The sequence below is a fragment of the Culex quinquefasciatus genome, chromosome 3 (assembly GCF_015732765.1).
Source record: "Culex quinquefasciatus strain JHB chromosome 3, VPISU_Cqui_1.0_pri_paternal, whole genome shotgun sequence".
NCBI lineage: Eukaryota > Metazoa > Arthropoda > Insecta > Diptera > Culicidae > Culex > Culex quinquefasciatus.
In genome coordinates, this window is record NC_051863.1 from 153,235,839 (window position 1) to 153,261,641 (window position 25,803).

The following is a 25,803-nucleotide window of genomic DNA, read 5'->3' on the forward strand; positions in this document are numbered from 1 at the left end:
AACCCCATTGCTCTTATTCTTCCAAAATATACCTTAGGTTATAAAAAAGCATCGAATTAACCAACATCCCCGACCTCCAAAAACAAAAGGACGCGACCACCTTCGACAGCAGCTCGTTTGACGCGACCGGCCTGTCCGCGAGTTCCTTCTCCGACGAGCTCAAAACCCTGGCGGACAACTCGTCCAAGCTGGACAGCGTGCTGGCGTTGAACAGCAGCCTCTACAAGACGCCCCCACCAGCCAACACTTCGAGCCCGAACGCCAGCGCCGGCTCCAAAACGAACCCCTTCGCGGCCTTCACCGGCCCAGCCGTTGCGAAGCTTCGCAGCGCAAACCCGCTCGGCGCGGCCACCAAACTCAACACCGCCACGTACGACATGTTCCAGAACACGACCGACACGGACCAGCTGACCGGTAGTTGTAGTAGTAGTGGTGTTTCATGCTCGGGGCTTTCCTCATTTGGCACGTCCGCAAACAGCACCAGCACCGCGACCGCGCCAAACTATCATGTCAGTAGCCATCAGCACCAGGTGTCATCGTCGACGACCGCGGCGGCCGACGCGTCCGAAAGCTCCGACGCGTTGTTTCAAGATTTTGCTTTATCGGCCTTTAACGAGTTCAAGAGAGATTTAAGCAATTCGAACCAGCAGCAGCAGCGGCGTGGAGGCGGAGGTGGCGCCGGCGAGAACAATAGCAAGCAGCGCATGTCGTCGACGATGAACCCGGTCACGCATCATCATGCCCCAGCGGCGGGGGGCGGTGCACGTTTGATTCCCGAGAAGGTTTGGCCAGTTTGTGGCGGAGTGTGATCGTCCTACACGTTGTTTGCTCGTTTGTTCGTTGATTGTTCTTGCTTCTATTGTGCTCTTCGTTGCAAAATTGTCATCGTCGTTGTCAGTGTTCTACTATCTGCCTTTATTCATCACTCAGAGCCTAAACTCATACTAAACAATGTATTTTATATCTTTGTTTGAAGTAAATTTAACTTGATCCTTGAAAAATGCCTTAAATAAGTTTTATATAAATAATAAATAGCATGACAAAATTAATTCGTGTTTAATATTAACTTGATAGGCCGCTTAAACCCGAACCGATTAATATAGAGAGTTGCTAAATCCTCTGACCAATTTGACAGAAACACTGCAAATGGCAGTCAGAAGATAATGTTGTGGCAACCAATGTTATCATGGTCCCACCAAACTTGCTGAAGCTCTATTTAAAGCACATAAAAAAATTATTTATTTTTTCTAAGTTTAGGCCAAATTTCAAAATTTTGAAGCAAAAATTATCACAAAATATTCTATACATTATTGTAGTTATGCTACTACCGAAAATTTGCCAAAAGTTGGCTAAAAATTTAAGGCTGATGCAAATATTTTTCCAAGTTTTTTTCCCACGGCTCTGGCCGAGGTCGAGGGGGAGTAGGGCGTCCCAAAAAAATGAAAAGTTGTCAAATCTTTGGTGTTCACCCCTGGGATGATAGATGAGGATGTCAGAAACAATGTTTGCATACAACAAAAAATCACAAAAATGGTTTACAACTCGCGCGCGGAGCTTGAATGAAAAAAGGGCATTTTTCGAGTATTTTTCAGAAATGCGCGTAACAATCATACTAAAGTCAATCAAATTTGGTTTAATGTCCCCTGAACAAATTCCTGTACAGGCATATTCCATAAAAGCTTGTGTTTGGGCATGGCAAGGCGTTTTAGTAAAAAAAAATGTATTTTCAAGCCAAAAATTTTTAAAAATCGCTCCCCAAAACGAGCCAAAATTGTGAGAATTTGTGGGAAAATCCCATGATTTTCATGAAATGTTATAATCAATTATTGTTATGGAGCATGCAAAATAAAAATATCCAAAATATGTGCTTTCCTGTTTGTAACAATAGTAGCCAATTTGTTATGCTAAAAACGCTTATATACTAAGAATTTTTAAAATTCGTCACTTTTTGTTCACTAAAGTGCAAATATCTCAGCTTTGGGTGGACATAAATTGAATGTTAAAAACGTTACTTAATCCACCGGTAAGGTGGTTGATGCCTTCCTCACACACATATTTTTTGATGAGTTTGTATGTTTATTGTTTGTTCATATCCACTAGCATGTTAACATTACAACAGGAGTGTAGCCAGAATTTTGGTTCATTGTTCATTGTTTTGTATGAAATGTTATGTAAATCAAAAATCAAATTATTCGCCCTATTTGCCTTCTCGATTGCGAGATTCCTACTCGAAGCTAAGTGTCTGAAGGCTTGATTGTTGAGGCAATTGCAAACCTCTTTTTACACACAGGGAGACGACTCCTACACCTGGTCTAAGCTAACGAACTAACCTCTAGGTTAGACAGGGGCCAACATTTACTTCCCAGTCCGACGGAAGCCGTGATCAGACAAATCTCGTCTCGAAAAATGCCACTTTGAACTTATGGGATCGAACCCCACGAGTTCCGGTTTTTACAATTGTTTTATTAGCATAAGTTTTGAAGAACCCAAGACGGACTGATTGAGACCACAATGGTCAAAATCCGTTTAGTACAGAGATAATTGATTGACATTTTTTGTCCACATCCATACACACACTTACACAGACATTTGCTCAGAACTTGGTTCTGAGGCAATATGTATACTTGAAGGTAAATCTAGGAGGTCAAATTAAGACATTATTTTTCGAGTAATTTTATAGCCTTACCTCAATTAGGAGAATCCAGAATCCTCAATTAGGAGGAATCCAGCTTGATGGTATCCTCGAGTTGGCCACCGCCGAGGCGGTTGAAGTCGGTTTGCGATTTGTAGAAGACTTAGTCATCGTAACACCAGATTTTCGCAGACGTGTTGGAAGGTTGTTGGTTCGTCTGCTGGAACGGCCTTATTTGGAAGCGTGAGAATGGGCAAGCGCTCCGGAACAGTGTCCAGTGGCTCTTCTGAGGATGAGGATTCATACTTGCCTTCCAAAACGACGGACACTTCGGTTTCGATGATAGTTTCTGGATTTTCACAATCCGGCACAGAAACGGTTTCCTCCGGTTTCACTTTCACGACCACCTCAACATCCGGTATAGAAACGTCCATGGCCTCGATTCCAGCAACCGTACTTGGTCGGGGAAACTCCGGCTCGGCTCCTTTTTCCCCAGCAGCATAGATGGTCCACTTCAACTTTTGTGCCAGTTTCCACCGGATCTTGATCCATCACCAGGTCCAGCATCAGCTCCATCGTTTGACCCGCATCGCCACTCAGCAGCATTTGGGTGTTGGCAAAGATTCTGGTAGCGAGCCTTAAACTGACGGAAAAGCTGCCAGTGGCAATCCGGCAGCGAAGCGGTCCGGTGCGGGTCGGCTTTCCGGCTTGGGTAGATTCGGGAGTTCTTTATTATTTTTGGGGCGCGATTTGATCCGCGATTTAATCCGCGGAACGACCGAAACAATAACAAAACTGCAAAACATCAGTCACTGCAGAATTTTGACAGTTATTCGGCTTCTAGAAAATCGATCAACCAAAGTCGACGAACACACTAAATCGAACTTGGCTGAGTTCGTTTCCGCGCTTTTTCATTTGATTTTTTTCAGTTCGATCACGATTACACAAAAAAGTGTAAACATTGGGTGGGAAAGATAGGGAATGTGCGAAAATGAACCAAGTGTCAAGTGTGATTTTCAGTTACAGTAAAAATAGGGTGCCGGGTCCTGTGGTGTAGCGGTTAGCGTAGTAGTCCTCACCCCAGCAAGTCCTGGGTTTAATCCCAGACGGAACCGGTGGCATTTTTCGAGACGAGATTTGCATGATCACGCCTTCTATCGGATGGAGAAGTAAAACGTTGGTCCTTTTGCTTAAAAGTGGTTTTGTATGACTCACCACACATAACCTTCGGACGCCTAGAAATGAGCAGAAACTTGCAAGAGAGACCACAAAAGACCCGGGGGTCGTTAATGTGGATTGCTTTGCGTTTAAAAATAGCGTCCAAAAGCCCTATGTAAATTTGTATGCAAGTTGAACTGGAATTGGGTCCTAATATTTAGCTTAAATTTGTAATATTATTGTTAACAACGATAAAGCTTATATTTCTGAGTACAATGACCCTTTAAACGACCGCAATGGATTTAAAATTGATTTTAATTCAATTTAAAAAAATAACTTCACGGCCTTTCTTGATAGCTAGTTTCGAGGGGACCAAAGTTGATCCGACGTCGTCGATCACCCTGTGCATCCCACTTTGAAAACCAAAACAAAACTAGAAAAAAAACAAGTGAGGTTACGTTATTCTTCTCAACAGATTTAAGTGCTCATAACTTTGGATAGGTAAGTCCGATCACTTTTTTCAATCCACGGTAAAAGGCTTCTCATTTGCTTTCTAAAAATATATAATATGTGATGGTTTCATGAAAAACCACCCTTTTACCATAATTTTTATTTTATATGAAACAGTTTTTTCAACATATTTTTTTATAAACATGATAAAACTGCATGAATTTAAATATTGTAAGATCAGTTCCTAGCTGAACTCGGTCACTGGAAACGACCGGCGACTCAGTGACCGACGAAATAGGCGACGGGCCAGATGCGGGCATAAAAATGTCAAAATCTCTTCCCCCTCACTTCGTCTCACCATCCAGCTGCAGCTTTCTAATCTAATCTAATCGAACACAAGCGCAGCCAGTCCGAAGAAAGCATCCTGGAAGAACATGTGATTAGATTACGCCACATGTTCTTTTTTTTTTTTAAAAACTTCATCATCCCGGTACGAGAATCGAACTCACGACCTCTGGATTGGAAACCCAGCACGCCGCTAGTCGAAACCCATCCCCTACCGGTCAGTATTCCCAGTGAGTAGAATTACTCTTTGAAGGGATCTGACTTTGCCGAGCCAGACAGGAATCGAACCCATCACCTTCCGCTTACAAGGCGAAACCCGTAACCTCACGGCCACGGTAGCTCGGCTCTTAGCTCTTTCTTGTCAATATTAATGATTGTAGTACATTCGAGCATCCCCGAAACGTATTACACTCATAAAAGCGGCCAGGCCTACTGCGTTGCATTAACCGCAGAGAGGATTCTGTGAACGGGTCACATTTCACAGAATCTACAGGAGGAAGGATGCGTGGACATACCGTACCAAACGCTCCGGACCATCCAGCTGCAGCTTTGTTGACAAACAAACGGAGCACGCGGTCACATGATGGCGGCATCGAGCCAGAATTAGGGGTGATCATGTGATTAAAAATGAAAGTTTTTTCAAGAAAATAATATTTTTCCGACCGAATAAAAAATTGCCAGCATGTTCAAACCATTATTCCTGATGTCGGAGAAGTGATAAAAAAGCAAAATTTTAATCCATAATTTTTCTATAAATTGATTTTTTTTCACTCCAACTGGGAACCCCTAGGTCTATCCACGACCGTTTCCAATGACCGTGAGAAGATGCCAAAAAATCCAGCTACGAGCTAAATCCACAATAGAGCTATCTAAGCCCGATCTCACACACACTAGCACCCCATTTGTTTTGCTGGCGGGTACATAATTTAACCTCAATCTTTTTCGTGTACGTACTCGCAATACATGCGCACGTAGATTACTCTATAGCAAGTTGAGGAACGTTAAGACGGATCGATTAAAACCATTCCGGCCAAAATCGGTTGAGCATGTGACGAGATATTCCAGTGACATTGATTTGGTACACATGTCTACATACAGCCAAACACACAGACATTTGCTCAGCTCGTGATTCTGAGTCGATATGTACAAATGAAGGTAGGTCTAGGAGGTCTAATTGAAAAGTTCATTTTTCGAGTGATTTTATAGCCTTTCCTCAGTAAGGTGAGGAAGGCAAAAACTAAAAATATCAAAATCAAATCAAATTATTCGCTCTACAGCATTTCCCGTAGAAACTAGGTGTCCGAAGGCTTGATTGTTGAGGCAATTGCAAACCTCTTTTACACCTTAGCTTCCATTCATCCCGGGATTCGAACTGACAACCTTTGGATTGTTGGCCCAACTGCCTACAAGCGACACCACCGAGACATGACCCACGGAGACGACTCCTACACCTGGACTGAGCTAACGATCGAATTATTCTTTTATTTTCTAACTAATAATTCTTCCGATTCCAAAATATCAATTACTTACACAACCTGGATCATGTGTTGTGAAAATCAAAAAAAGCGAGCAATCCACTTTAACTACCCCCGGGTCTTTTGTGATCTCTGTTGCAAGTTTCTGCTCATTTCTAGGCGTCCGAAGGTTATGTGGTGAGTCACCCAAACCTCTTTTACGCAAATGGACCGACGTTTTACTTCCCCATCCGATAGAAGGCAAGAAGGATAAGGCGGAAATCGAACCCGCGCCCCATAGCAACTTAGAGATCGGCAGCCGAAGCCGCTAACCACCGCGCCACGAGGCCAATCAATGAAACTCTCAATTACCTAAAATAACTGGCTACTTTGGGCATACCAAAAGCACCAAAAAAATTTCAGCCAAATAAAAAAAAAAATCAAAAATTTAAATTAAAAAAAAATAACGATTTCGTAGAGAATTGCTCATTTACTCTACTTGGTTTGGTTCAGCAAGCCCTTGAACATTTCTAGCAGACGGAGGGCTCCCTGCATGACAACCGTGTAGAGCTCATCGGCAAGACGGAGCCGGACAAGGGCGGTCGAAAGGCGCAAAATTTCCAGCAAGTTTCGAGCCGATTCGCGTGTCTCGCGGTGCGTACGACGTACGCGTTGACGATGTATTTAGACCAATCCGGCCTGATGACGGAATTTTGCGCTTGCACAGTGAGATGTGCCGGCGGATCAGCTACATGTCCAGTGTTTTGATTCGTGATAGCGGCTGCTTTTCGTGGTAGCTCGTGATAGTCAGCTTGTAAGTCGTCTCGCCATCCTCGGACTTGTTCAGACAGACGATCTGGTGTGCTTCCAGAAAAGTCTCACTCAGCAGTCCCGGAACCAAGCCCTTGCTGATGGAAAAGCCGTTTTAAAATACAATCCAGAGTCAAGCTGGGTGGAGAAGGTATAACCAGCCACTATCGGTCCCACCAAAATACTGCCGTTGTGAAAGATCGTCTCGTAGTGAACCAATCTATCGAAGAAACCACTCGACACGTGTCCACCGTCATCATGGGCTTCATCTCGGTGCAACGGGAAACAATTCCTCGAACCGTGACCAACTTGCCGATGCTCTCCGCCTTCACCTTCCGGATCGAAACCACCTTCGACACGCTTGATGCCTTGAAGTAAATTCAGTAACGCATGTCCAGCTCGGTCGGAATCGTGTCCAACGCATCATGCTACTCGTTCGAATTCCGGGTCCGGGACGGACCTCGACGGATTGGTTCACCACCAGACAGTCTTCCGCAACGGACGTCTCCTGGTGGAGACGATAATCGTGATGGAAATGGCTGCTATAGTGGCTGATTATACCTCCTCCGACCAGCTTGTCTCTGGTTTGTTTTTCAAAACGTCCTTTTTCACCGGCTAGATTCCCGAGGTCCACTTCTGGGTTCCTAGTTTGGGGAGCACTTTAGCAGGGGCTTTCACTTGCCACAAACGATGACGGAACGATCAGACAATCGAAAACAAACATGGGATGAAAACATTTTGTGTTGACGTTTACACGCTTATCTGAAAAATATAGAGCAAAACATTCCATAAGGGAGCGTTCTTTTATTAAGTAACGCAAAATTTGCGATTTTTGACCCCCTCCTCTCCCTTCGTAAAAAATCGTAACAGATGAGCGATCCCCCCCTACCCCCCCTGTAACGCGTAACACAAGAGGGCTTTTGTTAATTTGATTTGGTTAACCGCGGTGGATTTTCTTGAAATAATTCGAACTGTCAAAAATCCACCAAAGCATCTACCACATTGATCGCACAAAAATCTGTGGTAGAAAAGTATCCACCGGTAGATGCTTTGATGGATTTTTGACAGTTCGAATTATTTCAAGAAAATCCACCGCGGTTAACCAAATCAAATTAACAAAAGCCCTAAGGTCTTTTTGCAAATTTTTATGAGTGCTTATATGAAAATTTCGCGTTACGTAACATAATTTTTCATCACACCCCCCTCCCCCAATTTTTGTAACATTTCGTAACAGACACCGACACCCCCTCCTCCCCCCTAACTGCGTTACGCAATAAAAGAACTTTCCCCAATTCCAATCGTTCTGGAATAAACTGTAATAGAGTTATCTAAGCCCGCTCTCACGCACACTAGCACGCCATTTGTTTTGCTGGCCGGTACAAAATTTAACCTCAATCTTTTTCGTGTACGTACACGCAATACATGCGCACGTAGATAACTCTATGATTTTTTGATAAAAGTTTTTTATTGGGTCCATTTACCGGGACCTCGTTAGGATCATTATAACAGTTTTCTTGATATAATGTTGCATTTTAAAGGAATAGTTCTACCACCGACACCGACGTAACACTCCATGTAAAAAATCTGCTGAAATGTGTCCCAGCACGACTTACCCCAATTACTTCCTTGGAATCACCCCTTGCCGATAAAAATATATTTCGCAACACTGCTCGACCCATTGTTTGCAAACAAAACGTAGTTTATGAATGAATCAGCTGATTTGTGTTTACAAACAAAATAGAATCAGTGTTGCCTTGCTAATACATTTTTCGAAAAACCGTTTGACAGCTCACCGGACTTACCGGAGGGGTGATGCAAAGAAGGGTCATCTTTTTTGCTTGAGTGTTACGTCGGTGTCGGTGGTTCTACCTACCCAAAAATTTCTGACTAGAACGCCTATATCGCCACAATCGCAATCGCAAGGAGAAGGATTTGACAAAAAAATCGTCGATCGTTATTGCGCATTTTGCACTTTACTAGAGTCTTGCGAAATTATTTTCATCACAGTATTTTTTCATCACAGTGCTTTTTCGTCACAGTGATGATGAAAATAGCCGTTGCCAAGGCAGGCTGTTTGTGTTTATTTACATATATTGTGAAAATTTCGAAACTTTGGCTTCTCCAGTGCAGAGAGAGTGATTCAGTTCGGGTATTCCAGGGACTGGCGAGATACTTGGTGATTCAAAAAAGACAATCACGGTGGCTTGTTCCGGCGATGGAACTCAGATCATCGGTGCCAGGATGCAGCTAAGTCGTGCCGATATTTTGGCTAACGGAGGTTCCTCGTCTTCTTGCATGAGGGATAATCAAAAACCAGTGGGCGTTGCGCATCCCATACATCCACTGGTCCGGCCAAGGATCCAGAGCTTCCGAAAGGGGTCATTTCATGGCGACCGCTACCCTGCAGCTCTGATCTTCCAATTCCATTTAGGGCATATAATCTTTTTATGATGAAGTCTTTTGAAAAAATGTTCTTCCAGGGTTTAGCACCAATAGGACAACAAGACAAGATGATTTGAATTATACAGCTCATAATGAAAAATAAACCGATTGCTCCCTTCTCGTCCACAATCAATTTTTTTTTTATTTAGAATATTGTTGAATTTACAGCCAAACCCACATAATTTTAATTTACTTTCTTCCAAAGTTGACCAGCAATCGTCTGATATAATTATGCCCCCGAGCTCATTAGAAAAAAAAATCAGTCACAAAAACTCAAAAGTTCCGACTTCGAGAATCGAGCCAGGAACCTTTAACAGACCATCTCAATGACCTATCTGTCTCGGCCACCACAGCTTGGTGACCAGATTGTTGTCAGAAGTCGATGCATTACACTTGTTTTGTTTTGATGGTGTGATGGAAAATCAGTTTGCCAACTGTGATGAAAATTAGTCCGCAGCACTCTACTGCGGTGCAAAGTGCGCAAAGTTGACAGTTCTCAGTCCTGCAAAGCAGTGTGATGAAAAAATCTAGGCCTAGCACGATTGACACAAAACTCTAGAAATTGCTGCAAGGCGCAATACGTAATAGAAAAATGCTCCTTTACTATTCCCCATTTGAGTTTGATTAAAAAGTAGTCTTTTTTGGGGTAGCTGTATTTGTCGATCATCGACTGTCATCGACCATTTTTCAGTTGGATCACCCTGTGCATCCAAATTTAAAAACCAAAACAAAACTAGAAAAAAAATTGAAAAAAAAGTGAGGTTACGTTATTCTTCTCAGTTAATTTAAATGTTCATAACTTTGGATAGGTAAGTCCGATCACTTTTTTTTTTAATCCACCTGAAAGGTCTTCTCATATGCTTTCTAAAAATATATAACATGTGAGGGTTTCATGAAAAAACCACCCTTTTTACCATAATTTTAATTTAGTATGAAACAGTTTTTTTAACATAACTTCTTAAATACATGATAACACTGTATGAATTTAAATAGCAAGGTAGGGGACGTTAAAACGGATCGATTAAAACCTTTCCGGCCAAAATCGGTTGAGCCTGTGACGAGATATTCCAGTGACATTGATTTGGTACACATGTCTACATACAGCCAAACACACAGACATTTGCTCAGCTGGTGATTCTGAGTCGATATGTACAAATGAAGGTAGGTCTAGGAGGTCTAATTAAAAAGTTCATTTTCCGAGTGATTTTATAGCCTTTCCTCAGTAAAGTGAGGAAGGCAAAAAAGCAAAATCATCTCTATAAAATTTCCTATAAGCTGAATGTATTAATTTTGGCTGCAACATTTTTTGGCTCGTTTTGGGGAATGATTTTTGAAATTTTTCAGCTAAAAAAATACATTTTTTTTCTCCCTAAAACGCCCTGCCATGCCCAAACACAAGCTTTTATGGAATATGTCTGTACAGGAATTTGTCCAATGGAAATTAAAAGCCCAAGGCGACCAAATTTGATTGACTTATGATTGTTATGATTGTTACGCGCATTTATGAAAAATACTCGAAAAATGCACTTTTTTCATTCAAGCTCCGTGCACGAGTTGTAAACTATTTTTGGGATTTTTTTTTGTATGAAAACATTGTTTCTGACATCCTAATCTATCATTCTAGAAGTGAGCACCAAAGATTTGACAACTTTTCATTTTTTTGGGACGCCATTTCAATTAAAAATATACACACTGAAATTACAAGTCAGAATTTCCATATTTCAATGTAAAACTTGATGGAAAATGCATTGGTACAGTTAGTTTGCAATCATTAGTTTAATAAAAAAAAATTAAATTTGGACAAAAACACTTTTTTCGAATTTTCATTCACTTACAAATCGAACGCGACGAAAAACTGCTCTGACCGTTTCCTACCGTTTGTCACTTCCACACCAATCGCTACTGAATACTCTCTCTTTGCTCTCCCTCTCACTCCAATCGGGTAGTACAGTGAATGGCTTAGAGAGGCTGATTGCGCTTTGTCGCTCAAAGCTGACTCGAAATAGTTTGCGGTCGGCTTTGTTATGAACATTTCTCGAGTTTTTTTTTGAAAAGGTCCAATAAACCAAATTTCCAGTTTTTGCTTTTTGGGTGTTTTTTAAACCGCCTTGAGTCAGGGGTATCAAAAAAGCAAAAACTGAAAATTTGGTTTATTGGACCTTTAAAAAAACTCCAGATTTATTAAACTGCTTAAAATCAATGTTATACAAGGTTTTTTTTTGTTTTCAAGTTGTTAACATTTCGTATTTTTTAATGTTATTTTTCCAAATTTAAAAATTTATCCTCCTGACATAATATCTTGAAAAGTAGATAAAAATTGTTGGTTTTTTATTTTGCTAAATATGGCTATGGGAACTATGGGAAAATATCTACCAATTTTATCAAGGACATTATTTTGGCCAATATTTATTTTAATTATTGATATATCTCCCAAGGAAATCAACAATTTGTTCAATAGTTATCGAAGTGTACATCACGAATTATTATTTTTTATTTTGCTATAACTTTGGATGCCTACAAACTTTTTTTTCAAATTCTCTATTCTGATTATTTGCTCATTTTGATATTTTGACAGGTCTCTGTTAAATTTTAGTTTTTTTCAAATGTTGAACTAAGTTTGTAAGCTAATGTTCTCATATTTCATTCGTCTTTCAAAAGTATGAACCTGGAAAAACTTTAAATTTTATAATAAGCTAATAGTTAGAGAACAATATTCATATCAGTTATTTACCATTGCAAAACAAATTTCTCACCAATACCAAGCATTTTTTTCTCTGTTATCGAATTTCTTATAGTTTTTGTAATGGAATGAGTTATTTTTCGAACGAATCACTGTTATTATTGAGTATCATTATAACAGCTTATCTGGGTATTTGAATAACAAGTCCTGACCTCCTCACAATAACAGAACTATATTTTTTTTCAGTTTTTTACAACTGCTCGGGTAATTATGTGTTATGTTTAAAACAAAGACTATTAAAAATGCTGAAATGACACTGACCTACAAAAATGACTGTGCAGGCTCAACTAGAGGGAAAGCATGAAGTTTGGGGTTCCCGGAATCACCTGCACTTTGAATTTTTCACAAATATTATAAAGGGCCGAATGGTTTTTCACCAAAGTTTGTATCGAGAATTATTCTCGATACAAACTTTGGTGAAAAACCATACGGCCCTGTCTAAATATGTTTGAAAAAATCATAGTGTCTGGGGACTCCAAACATTATGCTTCCCCTCGAGTTGAGCCTGCGCAGAAATTTTGATAGTCGGTGTAATCTTATACTAATCCACCTAGTTTCAGATCGATTGCTGTTGATTTCCAAACTCTTTATCGTTCCATTTTGTTTGTTCAAGTTCACTTTGCTGCATCACCGTTTTGTCGCAATTCTGTTGTTTTCCAAAAATCATGCAAATCCAAATATACTAACCATTTACCCTACTTTTCGCTTGTTTCTTTTTCCAGACCACATCCAAAAACGGCTTATTTAGCTCGGACGATCTGCTGGACACGTTCGACCCGCTGAAGTAGTTGGGGTGTGATCAAGCTCGATCGGTCGCCACCAAGCAGTTGAGTAGCAGTGCTGCATCTTTTGTTTCTATTTTTTTGTTTTGTCACCACCTTGGATATCTTTTTTTTTTTTTGTTGGAAATTTACAAGTGCTGCCTCTCCGGTCAGCCATCGGAAGAGAGAATGAAAATCAGTTATTGTTTTGTTTCCATTAAACTCACCACCGCTCCGGTCCTCTTGGTTTTGCCGCGCAATTTTTTGGAGAATCTCTAGTGCAGTAAAGTGCATCTTTCTTTTTATCCCAGAGATCTGAATTGAATTAAGTGGAAATACGAAAATATGCGGAAGGATGTTTATGATAATACATTTTTTTACTAGGGAAAACTTTAGCAAACACACACGATTAGAGGAAGTAATATTTGTGTCTAGTAGTTAGTTAGATGTGAATATATTTGTATCAATTATTAATATTTTTTTTCTTGTAATTTGGCATATTTAGAGAGTTAAAGTGCTAATTGGAAGCCAGAATCATGAGCTAAGAATAAAGAAAAGAAAAAATCAACCAGCTGTCCTAACTGTAAGCAAAAGTATTACCGGTCAATAGGGAAGCAAAAACATAAAAATCTGCAAACAGGCAGGCATAACCTGAAACATTTTACCCCCTCATAATGTGATAGCGAGTCGATTGAAACATTCCACACGGTTTAAAGAAGGAGAAGCACGTGTTGTCTCGATTGGTGATGTGCACTCTGGCGGAGGCTAGCGTAAACCAGTTGCGCGCTACTTGCCACCAGATGTCACTGCCCCGCTAGATGTTAACGGGCGCTGATGAAATGGTGCTAAAATGCGAGAGTGTGGTTTGAGAGAGAAAGATTTGAAATTGTTGATCCGAATTTCGCGCTGGAAGCAAGCAAAAACAAAGCAATAATTATTGTAACTTACAACAATATATGAATTTTAGCGGCGTACGTAAGAGAAAATACGTACATCGAAAGATAGTTTTTCTTATGTGTCAACGTAATTAATCGTAACTCGTAACTATCTCTTGTTTCTTTATCCCATCCAAATTGTGAGTGTTTTAAGAGAATTTATCTAATATATAGTTTCGTCCCTGTAACAAATAGAGCAAACAAACAAAAACAGAAACATGCATACAATGGAAGACACAAACTTTTTTTTTCTTTTTGATAGAGGAATATATAAATATATGTATTTAGAATGAATAAAAGTGCGCAATAAACAGCTATTCAAAACTGTATCCCATAATAATTATTTGTAGATTCATTGTTATTCTAGTTATAGTTTGCAAGTGCGATGTGAGGATGATATTGAGACCAATATGATCAATAAATATGAATATAGAACAAATGTGTTTTTGTTTTTCTTTTTTTTTTCAGTATGCGATAAAAATCAACAAATGTTATCCTGAGTAATTCTCACGAAATTTGCATTTTTTTTCCGAGAAAGTAAATTTCATATTTTTTGGTTTGGGTCGTCGATTCTAAATGTAAACAAAAGCCATTTTGCATTACAGTAGTTGTTCGGTAACTGGGTGTTGTTTAACAGGCTGCTTTTTAACTGGGCGCCTGATAACTGATAAGTTAAAAAGCAGACAAACGTCAAAAAACCAAAACAAACCAAAATGGACGAGGGGTTAATGGATGCAAAAATCATATTCAATAAATAAAAAAACTTTTTTCAAACTTTTGATTAATTTCAAGTTACAATTAAAGAAATATGAAAAGTAAGAATTGTATATAAATTTGAGTAACTTTTATTTTTATACTTCATCTGAAAAATATTATTCATCGGTGGTCCCCTCGTTATTTTTTGTTCATCCCAGTTAACGAGCAACATTCGGTGACTGGGTTACGTTCTCAGCCCAGTTATCGAACAACTACTGTATTAGTTTTTCCATACAAGACTCGACACAATTTTAATCAGTCCTTGCAAAATATAATGAATAAAATTGAGAATGGATTTTGCGATCTATTTGGTGTCTTCGGCAAAGTTGTAGGTTATAATTAGGACTTATCAGAAAAAAAGTTACACGGAAAATAAAATATTGTGGACTAAAAAAGGCATGGGACTTCGGATAATGGAATAATGAGCAAAACAGATTTTGTTTCATTCTTAATTTTCATACTTTTTTACGTTAAATTTGATTTCAGCGACCCCATTTAGTCACATTTGAAGGATCGGTTGCATATTAAATTCCCAAATGCAATTTCTCAATATTTCATCACAATCATTTTGGCGGCCATCCTGGATTTAAAAATTCAGAATCGCTTTAAGGCTCTGGAAGGCATCATTCCAGATCGGCCATTCGGCGGCCATGTTTGTTTTAGAAAAACATTCAAATCTTGATTCAGAATGTTTCAATCAAAAAACGGGTTTCTTTGTGGTTTTTGTAGAAGCATTTTACATATCGTGATTATATTTTCATTTCAATTTACTATTTCTGAACCCTGAATTCAGAACCATCTTTGACAGTCATTGCCCCAAAAGTAAAGAACACCTTTTACGACCTTAAAGTAATTTTGGTGTCATATTTAAGCCGGTCAATAGAAAATAAGATAAAAAAAAAACAAACTCAACTCAAACATGCTCCAATTATCCGAAATGAAATTAGTCCAAGGCCACAGGATAATCGAGTCTGGACTGTACCGGAGATATATAAAACGGAGTTGACTTTAAAGCTCTCGGTCACTATTGCTAGTACCAACCACTCAAGTCTTGGCCAGCAGAGCCAACCAAGACCCCTGCACAATTCCTTTCCCTTCTTTTGCCTCGCCATGTCTTTTAACATTAATCCCTTCCCTACTAACCACGAGTAGGCCGCGGGTAATCGGCTCCCCTCGCACTAACATTTACACACAAGATCCTCTGTGATTACTCTTAGCTTTAAGAAAAATTCAATTACAAAGCCGACTCAGTCCTAACCAGGTCCCAGTACCGAATAGGACCTAATAAAAACCGCTAAAGTCTTTCTTTTAACTACAAGGACTTCGCTGTGTTTAAGTACAGCACGGCCCATATTTACACTTAGGGAGCGGCCGTGGCTAACTGGTTACGGTGTTCGCTTTGTAAGCGAATGGTCCTGGGTTCGATTCCCATCTGCTCCCAACGACATATAGGACATATAAATCTTGAAACTCTGAACATGAAAGAAAAATCAAAGCCCGAGCGGTTCGATCCCCCGTCCTTTGGATTGGTAAGCAAAAATGCTAACCACTAGGCCATCGCGACTTGGTAGACTATGATTGGAATTAGGAATACTGTTACTGTTTCTATATACGCGCTGGGTCCTTGTCCATTTGATAAGGGTTCGGAAGTTCTAAATAACGTTTGAATCCGATTGGTGCAAACGTTCTTCAGAGCGGGGCTTGTCGATAAAGCTGAAGTACACACACACACAGCACGGCCCATATTTACACTTAGAATTTTAGAGTACCCGCCACGGGATTCACACCAACAACCTAGTCGAGAACAGAACACTGATGAAGTCTGCAAGTAGTAGACGAAATACGTATCTGTCAAGATATTAAAATATATAGCGGAATTAAAAGGAACAACTCGTCTCTTTGTATTCACAGTAATGCATTCTGCTAAAACGCTCAACCAAACCACAACAACCTCTGGATTGTGGGTCCAGTGCGCGGTCCGATTGATTCACACGGACGAGAAAACCGAAGATATATTTTTTTGGAAAAATAAAGGTTTTTGGAGAAAATTTATATTTCGAACTTTCTGTCGCCCTTCAAAAATGGCTCGAAAAATCAGAGGGTAACTCAAATATTTTTTCGAAAAACTTCAAAAATCATTACTGGAAATAAAAGTCTAGACAACTGAACTGCCGATGTTGGCATGAATGTCCCATATTTAAAAAAAAAATTGAGAAAACGCAAGGCAAGTTTGTTCCACACTTAAAACTATGCGTTAAGTTTTCACAAAAAAATGGATTTCCTCCAGATTTCTAGAACAAAGTAGGGGAAATATACCCATTTTAATCACACTAAGCCGTTCGACAAATTCTAATCACTTTTGCAGTTTTCCGCTATTAAATCAACATTTTCAGATGTATCAACAATGGAGAGATGCTTGCTCACTTTTATGTGAGCTATTTATTACTTTAGAACAGTCAAAAACACTTTATAAAAGCTGTAATTCATGATCAAAGTGCTGATAGGCCGATATTAAAAAATGCTGAGAAAGGGTATGGTTACCCTACTGGATATTTTTGTTCTTTTTTTCTGAAAGGGCAAACAATTTCGAACCTCACCCAAAATTCAGAGTCGAGATAATCGTTCTCTCAAAATTTATTGAGGGCTCAGTGCCAAAATCGATAGAATAATGGTACCAACTCACACCATCATAACAAATGAGTTCATTCGTTAGTTGAATCAATAAATCTCCAACAAGCGTCATACATCGACTTCTGACTTCTCCTTGGTCACCAAGCTGTGGTGGCCGAGGCAGTTAAGTCATAGGGGGATGGCGTCGCTATTTTTAGACCACGTTTTCCACTTTTTCTCATCGAAACCGACTACTTTATCGACTTCATTTTGCTGGGCGAGATAGGACGCCGTCTATTTTTAGACGATGACTCAGCACTTTTACACTCTTGCGCTTAAAAAAACCAGGTGGCAGCACGATGTAACGCCACGTCCCTATTGGATTGGTTTGTCAAAAGTCTCTGGTTCGATTCCCGTTGTCGACATTTTTGGTTTTTTGTTTGACGGATGAACTTTTTTTGCAAATGAACCTCGAGAGAATAGTTCTATCGCCCATCTCGAGCTGTGTTCTCTGCGTCCGTGAATGGTACCACTATTCTCTCGACTCGAGACCATCATTCTCTCGGACTAGCGCTGCCAGTTTTGGGTGAGCTGCATCCATAACTCAAAAGTGATGAATATGTATATGAGACATTTATGCAAACAGGGGCGGTGAAAGCAGCTCAAAATGCATTTTCTTTCGTTTATAATCATATCCCAGTCACGAAATATTCTAGTAGAGCTGGTTCTGCCAGAATTCTGCTAAAACGGTGGAACATTTCTGCTAGAACGCTGTAAAATTATTTAGCTCTGTACACGGAGAAAAAAGAGTTCCCAAAATCGTGAACAAGCTTTCATGAAAATTAGAACCACTAACAAAGAGTTCAAATTTCATGATACGTTTTTCAAAATCGTACCATGGGATTTGAACACTTTGTTCGAGGTTCCCATTTTCATGAACGCTTGTTCACGATTTTGGGAACTCTTTTTTCTCCTTGTAAGAACTCTGCCAGAATCCTGCTAGAACGTAGCGACTGGGATTTAGAAGGTTTGGGCTCAAAACTTTTTTCGCGATAACTTGTGATGTTGAGAAGCAAACCGCTTATGTTTATACATCCAAAATTTTGTAAGTGTCTGCTCTAAAATCTAGAAGAGCATTATTACACTCCACAGTGGTCCGAAACCGAAATCTAGCGTGACAAAATTGATAGCGGCCACACGTTAAGATTTAGAGCTTTAGTGTCTTCGGGACAAATGATCAGGGTCAATGGGGGCATCTTTTGGTATGGTGGACATTAGGGTGGTCCAAATTTTAGGGTGGTTCAGAATTTTTATTTTGGCAGGATGACGAGATAGCGCTTTGGTGTCTTCAGAAAAGTTGTAGAGAACACAATTTTGAGCAACTTTGCTGAAGAGCACAAAGCTCTATTTTCAAACGGGAAGTTCCTAGAGCCATTTTTGTAATTTAGGTTGAAGTGTTTATGAAAAAATGAGTTTTTTGAATTTATCAACTCAGGCTTGAGTCGAAGCGAGTTGGTGTCTTCTAGACATTTGTAGAACTTATCAAAACACACATTTATCTTCCAAGAGAGCGAAAATCGGACTTTTAAAACGAAAGTTATAGCCAAAATACGACGAAAAAGACGCCATTTTGAAATGTGAATAACTCGAAAAGGTGGTAGAATTTGACCTCGCTCTTAGAAGCATATGAAAGTACACATTCTAGAGTACATTTGCTGAAAATATCTCGGAGGTCTTTTTTGTTTAACTCATTTAATCTCAATTTGAAAATGAGCATTTATTAATCGTTTTTTGCCCATAACTTTTGATAGAATTGACCAAAATTCATTTTTCAAGAATAAAAATGTTTATTTTGACAAGCTCTACAATTGTCTGGAAGGGCTCAAAAATGTACAAAATGATCTAGTGGTTGCAAAAGAAGAAACAAGTTTTGGCTGAAATATTTCAGGAATAAATTTAATTATTTTGTTGATTCTTGAAATCTTTCAGCCAAAACTTGTTTCTTCTTTTACAACCACTAGATCATTTTGTACATTTTTGAGCCCTTCTAGATAATTGTAGAGCTTGTCAAAATAAACATTTTTATTATTGAAAAATGAATTTTGGTCAATTCTATCAAAAGTAATGGGCAAAAAACGATTAATAAATGCTCATTTTCAAATTGAGATTAAATGAGTTAAACAAAAAAGACCTCCGAGATATTTTCAGCAAATGTACTCTAGAATGTGTACTTTCAGATGCACCCAAAACTGGGCAGCGCTAGTCCGAGAGAATAATGGCCTCGAGACGAGAGAATAGTGCTACCATTTACGGACGCAGAGAACACAGCTCGAGATGGGCGAAAGAATTATTCTCTCGAGGTTCATTTGCAAAAAAGTTCATCCATCAAAACAAAAAACTAAAAGTGTCGACTACGGGAATCAAACCATAAACCTTTGACATACTAACCCAATGACTCAACTGCCTCTGCCACCACAGCTTAGTGACAGCTTAGTGGTCAGATGTCGATGTATGACACTTGTTGGAAATTTATTGTATCAATTCGCAAATGAACTCATTTATTATGGTGGTGTGAGTTGGTAGAATTATTCTCTCGATTTTGGCGCTGAGCCCTCAATAAATTTTGAGGGAACGATTCCCTCGACTCGGAATTTTGGGTGTGCTTCTAAGAGCGAGTTCAAACTCTACCACCTTTTCGAGTTATTCACATTTCAAAATGGCGTCTTTTTCGTCGTATTTTGGCTATAACTTTCGTTTTAAAAGTCCGATTTTCGCTCTCTTGGAAGATAAATGTGTGTTTTAATAAGCTCTACAAATGTCTAGAAGACACCAACTCGCTTCGACAACAAGCCTGAGTTGATAAATTCAAAAAACTCATTTTTCATAAACACTTCAACCTAAATTACAAAAATGGCTCTAGAAACTTCCCGTTTGAAGATAAAGCTTTGTGCTCTTCAGCAAAGTTGCTCAAAATTGTGTTCTCTACAACTTTTCTGAAGACACCAAAGCGCTATCTCGTCATCCCGCCAAAATACAAATTCTGAACCACCCTAAAATTTGGACCACCCTAATGTCCACCATACCAAAAGATGCCCCCATTGACCCTGATCATTTGTCCCGAAGACACCAAAGCTCTAAATCTTATCGTGTGGCCGCTATCAATTTTGTCACGCTAGATTTCGGTTTCGGACCACTGTGCACTCTAAAAACCCTGCAAAGTTACAAAAAAACACGAAATTTTAAAAAGAAAACTTTTGTTTTAAATGAAGAAATCACTCTTCTAAGTAATTGCAGATTCAAAAAGTTTCCCATAAAATAACAATTCCCAATCAATTTTACAGTTGAGTAACGAAAAATGGTGTCACGAGATATCGAAAAATAAACCTCAGATTCGTAAATTACCCCAGCAAAAAAAGTTTCCGATTTCGTGTGAGTTAGCTCAAAACTAAAATTTACTGCTCTTTTATATAAAAGTAATTTTCAAAATTAAAAATCTAGCCCAACATTTGGAAATGTCTAAAAAAAGTGTTTTTGTCCATTCCAAAGATTGTTCTCAATTTAAAAATTTGGAAATTATTTTCGCAGAAAAATACAAATTACTTCGCAAAAGTTTAAATTTTAACATTGTAAATTGAACCAATATAGTTCAAAGGTACCGCGAGTTGTTAAAAGGGGACTAATTAGATGGCTAATTTCCACAAGTGCTTACTCTAAAAAGCTTTATCGCAGTATTATCAGTCCGATCAACAATGCACACAAAATTGTTGGAGGTTTATTTTTATCCTTTTCTAACGGAAACCAATTAAAAAATAATAATCAAAAATAATAAATAATGATAATCAAAATAATTTACAAAGACGTGAAAAAACGGTGTCTCAATTTGCCCCATGTATGCGGACTGCTGTTTTTTTAAAGCACTCATTTGCGTGTTGAAAAAAATAAATTTTCAGCACTTGTTTTGAAAAGTGAAAATTGTCAGCAAACACACGGACATCAATCAAAGCTTTTCAAAAGTGTTTTTCGGAACTGCAAAAAATGTTGTATGCATCTCGTTGGAAAACTCGATTTTTCAGCACTCGTCGTATACATCCAACTCGGCTGTGCCTTGTAGGATAAATGCACGACTCGTGCTGAAAAAAAATCATTTGGCAACTGTTGTGAAAGATCTACACGATACAAAAATAGGGAAAAATCTAATTTGCTGAATATTTTGCAAATTAAAGTGAACCCATCCACAAATGTCTTGTTCAACATAAAAAAGTTTCTACAACGTTAATGTTGGTTTTTGCACATGTCTACAATTTCAATAATTGCTCAAAATCACACAAAAGAATTCAGCAAAAAAAAAAAAATAATTAAGGCGGCATCCTTAAAAACGCGGCTCTATCCTCCCTCCTTCCACCCAAAATGCCACCGTGGATCGTAAATCAGTTCCGGGTGCACTTTTGCATAAATTATGCTGAGCGGGCCGCGCACAAAAGACGCGCCGAAAAACAACCATTAGTGGTTTATCGTTTCTGTGGGCTCGCCTTTTCGTTCAAAGCTAGTAAATCAAATTCCTTTTCTCGCTTATGAACTCCTCAACACTATTGAAAACATCGCCCGGAAATTTCGGCCGCCTAGTTGGTGACCGCCGCAATCGTCGTGTGGAATTATTTTAATGCCCTAAATCTCGCTTTTTCTCCCATTCCGGGGTAGAAATGATAATTTATGGAAAAATAATTTCTACAGCAATTTTCCATGGACCACCAGAGCCAGAAGAACAAACTTTCAGCATTTTGCTTTGCATTGATATATTTCTGCGAGCAAAAGGATCGTCGAGAACGAAAGAGAGAGGGAAATCCAGATTGAGAGGCGTGTCCGGGATCATTAGTTTGGATGATGACAAAGGGAAATTTTATTAGATTGTCCTTTTTTTTCGTCCGTGCGTTTGATTTCTACAGCCGTATACTGCGTCACGAGTTACTGGAGGGTCCTTTTAACGTGTAATACAGCTCTGGTAAGCGATTTTTAAATCGTTCTGATTTGCGTTTTGATGATTTCATCTTGTTGTTTAACTTGTTTAAATAAGCATACTAACAAAGTAAATAAATACATATCTATGTTGTGGATCTGGTACGTTTCGCCAAATCTCGTTTCGCCGACGGTCATTTCGTCGAATGTCGTTTCACCGAATGGTACATTTCGCTGAAAGTCATTTCGCCGAATGGACGTTTCACCGAATTGAATATAAAAAATAACTTTTTTGTATAATTTATGCTATTTGTTCGCTGCAGTGCCATCTTGTAATTCACTCATGCAAACTTGAGAAGGAGTGGCGAGATAATAATATAATAATTTTAAAAAGTAAAGAACGTCTCATGTTTCAAAGAATGCATAAACTCACAGAAATAATACAAATAATTTGCATAAAAAAATAAGAATGCAAAAACTAACAGAAATTTTTCCAAATGTTATGCTAAAAATCAAAATAACTGGTCATGTTTGAAAGAATGCAAAACCTCCCGAAAATTATAGAAATAATCCATAAACTCACCGAAATATTTGAAAAGTATGCCAAAAATATAGAATGCAAAAACTAACAGCAATTTTGCAAAATGTTGTGCTGAAAACCAAAAGAACTGCCCATGTTTGAAAGAATGCGAAAACTCCCAAAAATTATACAAATAATTTGCTTGAAAAACAAAGAATGCAAAAACAAACAGAAATAATATAAATTATAAGCAGCCGATTAAAAGAACTGCTCATGTTTGAAAGAATGCAAAAACTCACAGAAATAATTTTAAAAAATATGCTCAAATACAAAGAATGCGAGAACCAACAAAAAAATTCCAAAATGTTATGCTAAAAATCAAAAGAACTGCTCATGTTTGAAAGAATGCAAAACCTCCCAAAAATTATAGAAATAATATGCATAAAAAACTAATAATGCATAAACTCATCGAAATATTTGAAAAATATGGAAAAAATATAGAATGCAAGAACAGCAATTTTGCAAAATGTTGTGCTGAAAACCAAAAGAACTGCCCATGTTTGAAAGAATGCCAAAACTCCCAAAAATTATACAAATAAACAAAGAATGCAAAAACAAACAGAAATAATTTAAATTACAAGCAGCCGATTAAAAGAACTCTCAACTGCTCATGTTTGAAAGAATGCAAAAACTCACAGAAATTATAGAAATAATATGCTTAAAAAACTAACAATGCATAAACTCACCGAAATATTTGAAAAGTATGCCAAAAATATAGAATGCAAAAACTAACAGCAATTTTGCAAAATGTTATGCTGAAAACTTAAAGAACTGCTCATGTTTGAAAGAATGCAAAAAACTCCCAAAAATTATACAAATAATTTGCTTCAAAAACAAAGAATGCAAAAACAAACAGAAATAATCTAAATTATAAGCAGCCAATTAAAAGAACTGCTCATGTTTGAAAAAAGGCAAAAACTCACAAAAATTATAAAAATAATTTGCTTAGAAAACAAAGAATGCAAAAACAAACAGGAATATTCAAAATTATAAGCAGAAAATAAAAGAACTGTTAATGTTTGAAAGAATGCAAAAACTCTCAGAATAATTTAAAAAATATGCTCAGTAAACAAAGAATTCAAAACTACCGACATTTTTTTCAAAATGTTATGCTGAAAATCAAAAGAATTGCTCATGTTGGAAAGAATACAAAAACTTACAAAAAATATACAAATAATATGCTTAAAAAACAAAGAATGCAAAAACTAACAGAAATTTATCAAAATTATAAGTAGAAAATTAAAAGAACTGCTCATGGTTAACAGAACGCAAAAACTCAAAGAAATAATTCAAATGATATATTAAAACAATAATGCAAAAAACTAACAGAAATTAATGCAAACACTCACAGAAATTGTATGCTGAAATTAAATAACTGCTTAAGTTTGAAAGAATGCAAAAACAGATTTTTTCAACTGGATTATTTTTTTAAGCGATTGTGTATGCATACAATAATGCATAAACTTATAAAAAAAAACATACTAAGAAACAAACGTGTTATTTTCCGTCTCTTTTGTGTCGCTGTTCGAGTGCATGGGGTGATTGGCTATTATAATTAAATAATGGCATCAGTAGTGTGGCTTTTTGGGACGCGCAGTTCTGTTTTTTTACCTTCTTTTTTTTCATTGTTTTTTTTTTCACTCGCGTTCGTTGGCCGATGAGTTTTTTTGTGTTGTTCTCTATTTATAGTTTTCTATAAAAACGTACCTGTTTTTTTGAGACTAGCAAGTCGTATTGCTGGATTAAGCCCTTTCTATATCATTGATGATTGGAAGGCACGCCGTCGAATATTTTTTAAGGCTTATGATAGAAAATCATTTCAATAAATAAAGCCCTTCCTACATCACCGTTGATCGGAAGGCACGCCGACGGAGAATTTCTGGAGAATCGCGGTCGAATTAATACTATATTGAAATCCCTAAATAGCTATCTTTCCGCAGCCGGCTGCCTAAGATTTTTATAATTTCAACCGATAAACAAATTGCTTATGGTCGCATCACCTACCACAGTGAATCCTGACCTCATACCCATCTTACTAACCCCTCAAAACTCATGTGATACTTTGTCGGAGACGCAGTCGATTTGGCGGTCCCATCACTCAAGTATCGGCTAACATTCCCATCCACTTCCCCGTGTCTTACCTCTGGTCGTGGCCGGCGTCGGTATTGATCAGCACGATAGGGACCTTTGAAAATTGCGAAGGGGTGATGATTGGTTCCTACTTTTCATCTGTGGTCCACGGAGCAATGTTTGGGGGTCCTGGTCAATAACGAAGTAGCAGCTACGGGTAGACACCAATGCTATGCTATGCTATGCTATATTTTAATACAATTTGTGTCCATTTTATACATTTATTATACGATTATTTGTCAATTCGGCGAAACGTCCCATGCGGCGAAACGACATTCGGCGAAATGTCCCGCACCCCTATGTTATTTGCCCTGATTTGTTCAATGTCTCTTACAGTATGTAAAAAAAGTATTTACACCCCTCGGGCACTATGCACATTTTGTGATGAAACATGTAAACAATTTAATGTTGACATAAACCTAGTACTAAGTTCTGTTCAGAAACTCATGCTGAACATTTTGCTGCAAAAAGCTCATGAAAAGATGTTTTCTTTAAAAAGTTATATAACAAATACTAATACAAAAATAAATAAGGTGCAAAAAAAGTTTGTACACCTTTCGAAAAATTAACATAAATAAAGTTATTTGTTGACAAATCACCATAAATCCAGTCTCCCAACTCCAAATAGGCATCCTTGACTGATTAAAAATATAATTTGGATTGAATATAAAGTTTACTAATTACTTAGTATAAAAGTTTACATAACTCTTGAAATTCTATATAAAACTTATCTAAACTTAATTTTGCAAACTTTAAATTTAACTAAATGTCAATATATTACCATAGAATTGATAAATAAACATTCTGGAGTGGGTATAACACCGTTCTGGGGTCTTTGTATCGCTAAAATAGATTTTTCGTTGGAATTTCGTACCAACCCGGAATTACGTCGTCGGAAAATCCGCCGGCATCGAACCGGTCCACAATTAACAAGTCAACCTATGTGGCATCTAAAGGACATAAAATTTCCGATCTTTTGATACCAGACATCTAGGTTTTCTATAAAACCCACGTTTTTAAACACCTAGGCAAAAACGTTGTTATGGT

General features: G+C 38.1%; 1 protein-coding gene across 5 annotated transcripts in view; it reads left to right on the top strand.

Annotated features, from left to right (window-relative positions):
- The window catches only part of LOC6048591 (PTB domain-containing adapter protein ced-6), a 69,066-nt gene extending 54,900 nt beyond the window's left edge, over window positions 1-14,166 (top strand). For 3 of the 5 annotated variants that reach the window (XM_038259678.1, XM_038259680.1, XM_038259679.1), the window contains 2 exons: window positions 90-782; window positions 12,754-12,840. In XM_038259678.1, the coding sequence (XP_038115606.1) occupies window positions 90-782; window positions 12,754-12,819 (759 nt within the window). In that variant the 3' untranslated portion in view covers window positions 12,820-12,840. Of the gene's footprint in view, window positions 1-89; window positions 783-12,753 lie in introns of all 5 variants that reach the window. The other 2 variants (XM_038259677.1, XM_038259681.1) reach the window with 2 other exon arrangements.
- The last annotated feature ends 11,637 nt before the right edge of the window (window positions 14,167-25,803 follow it).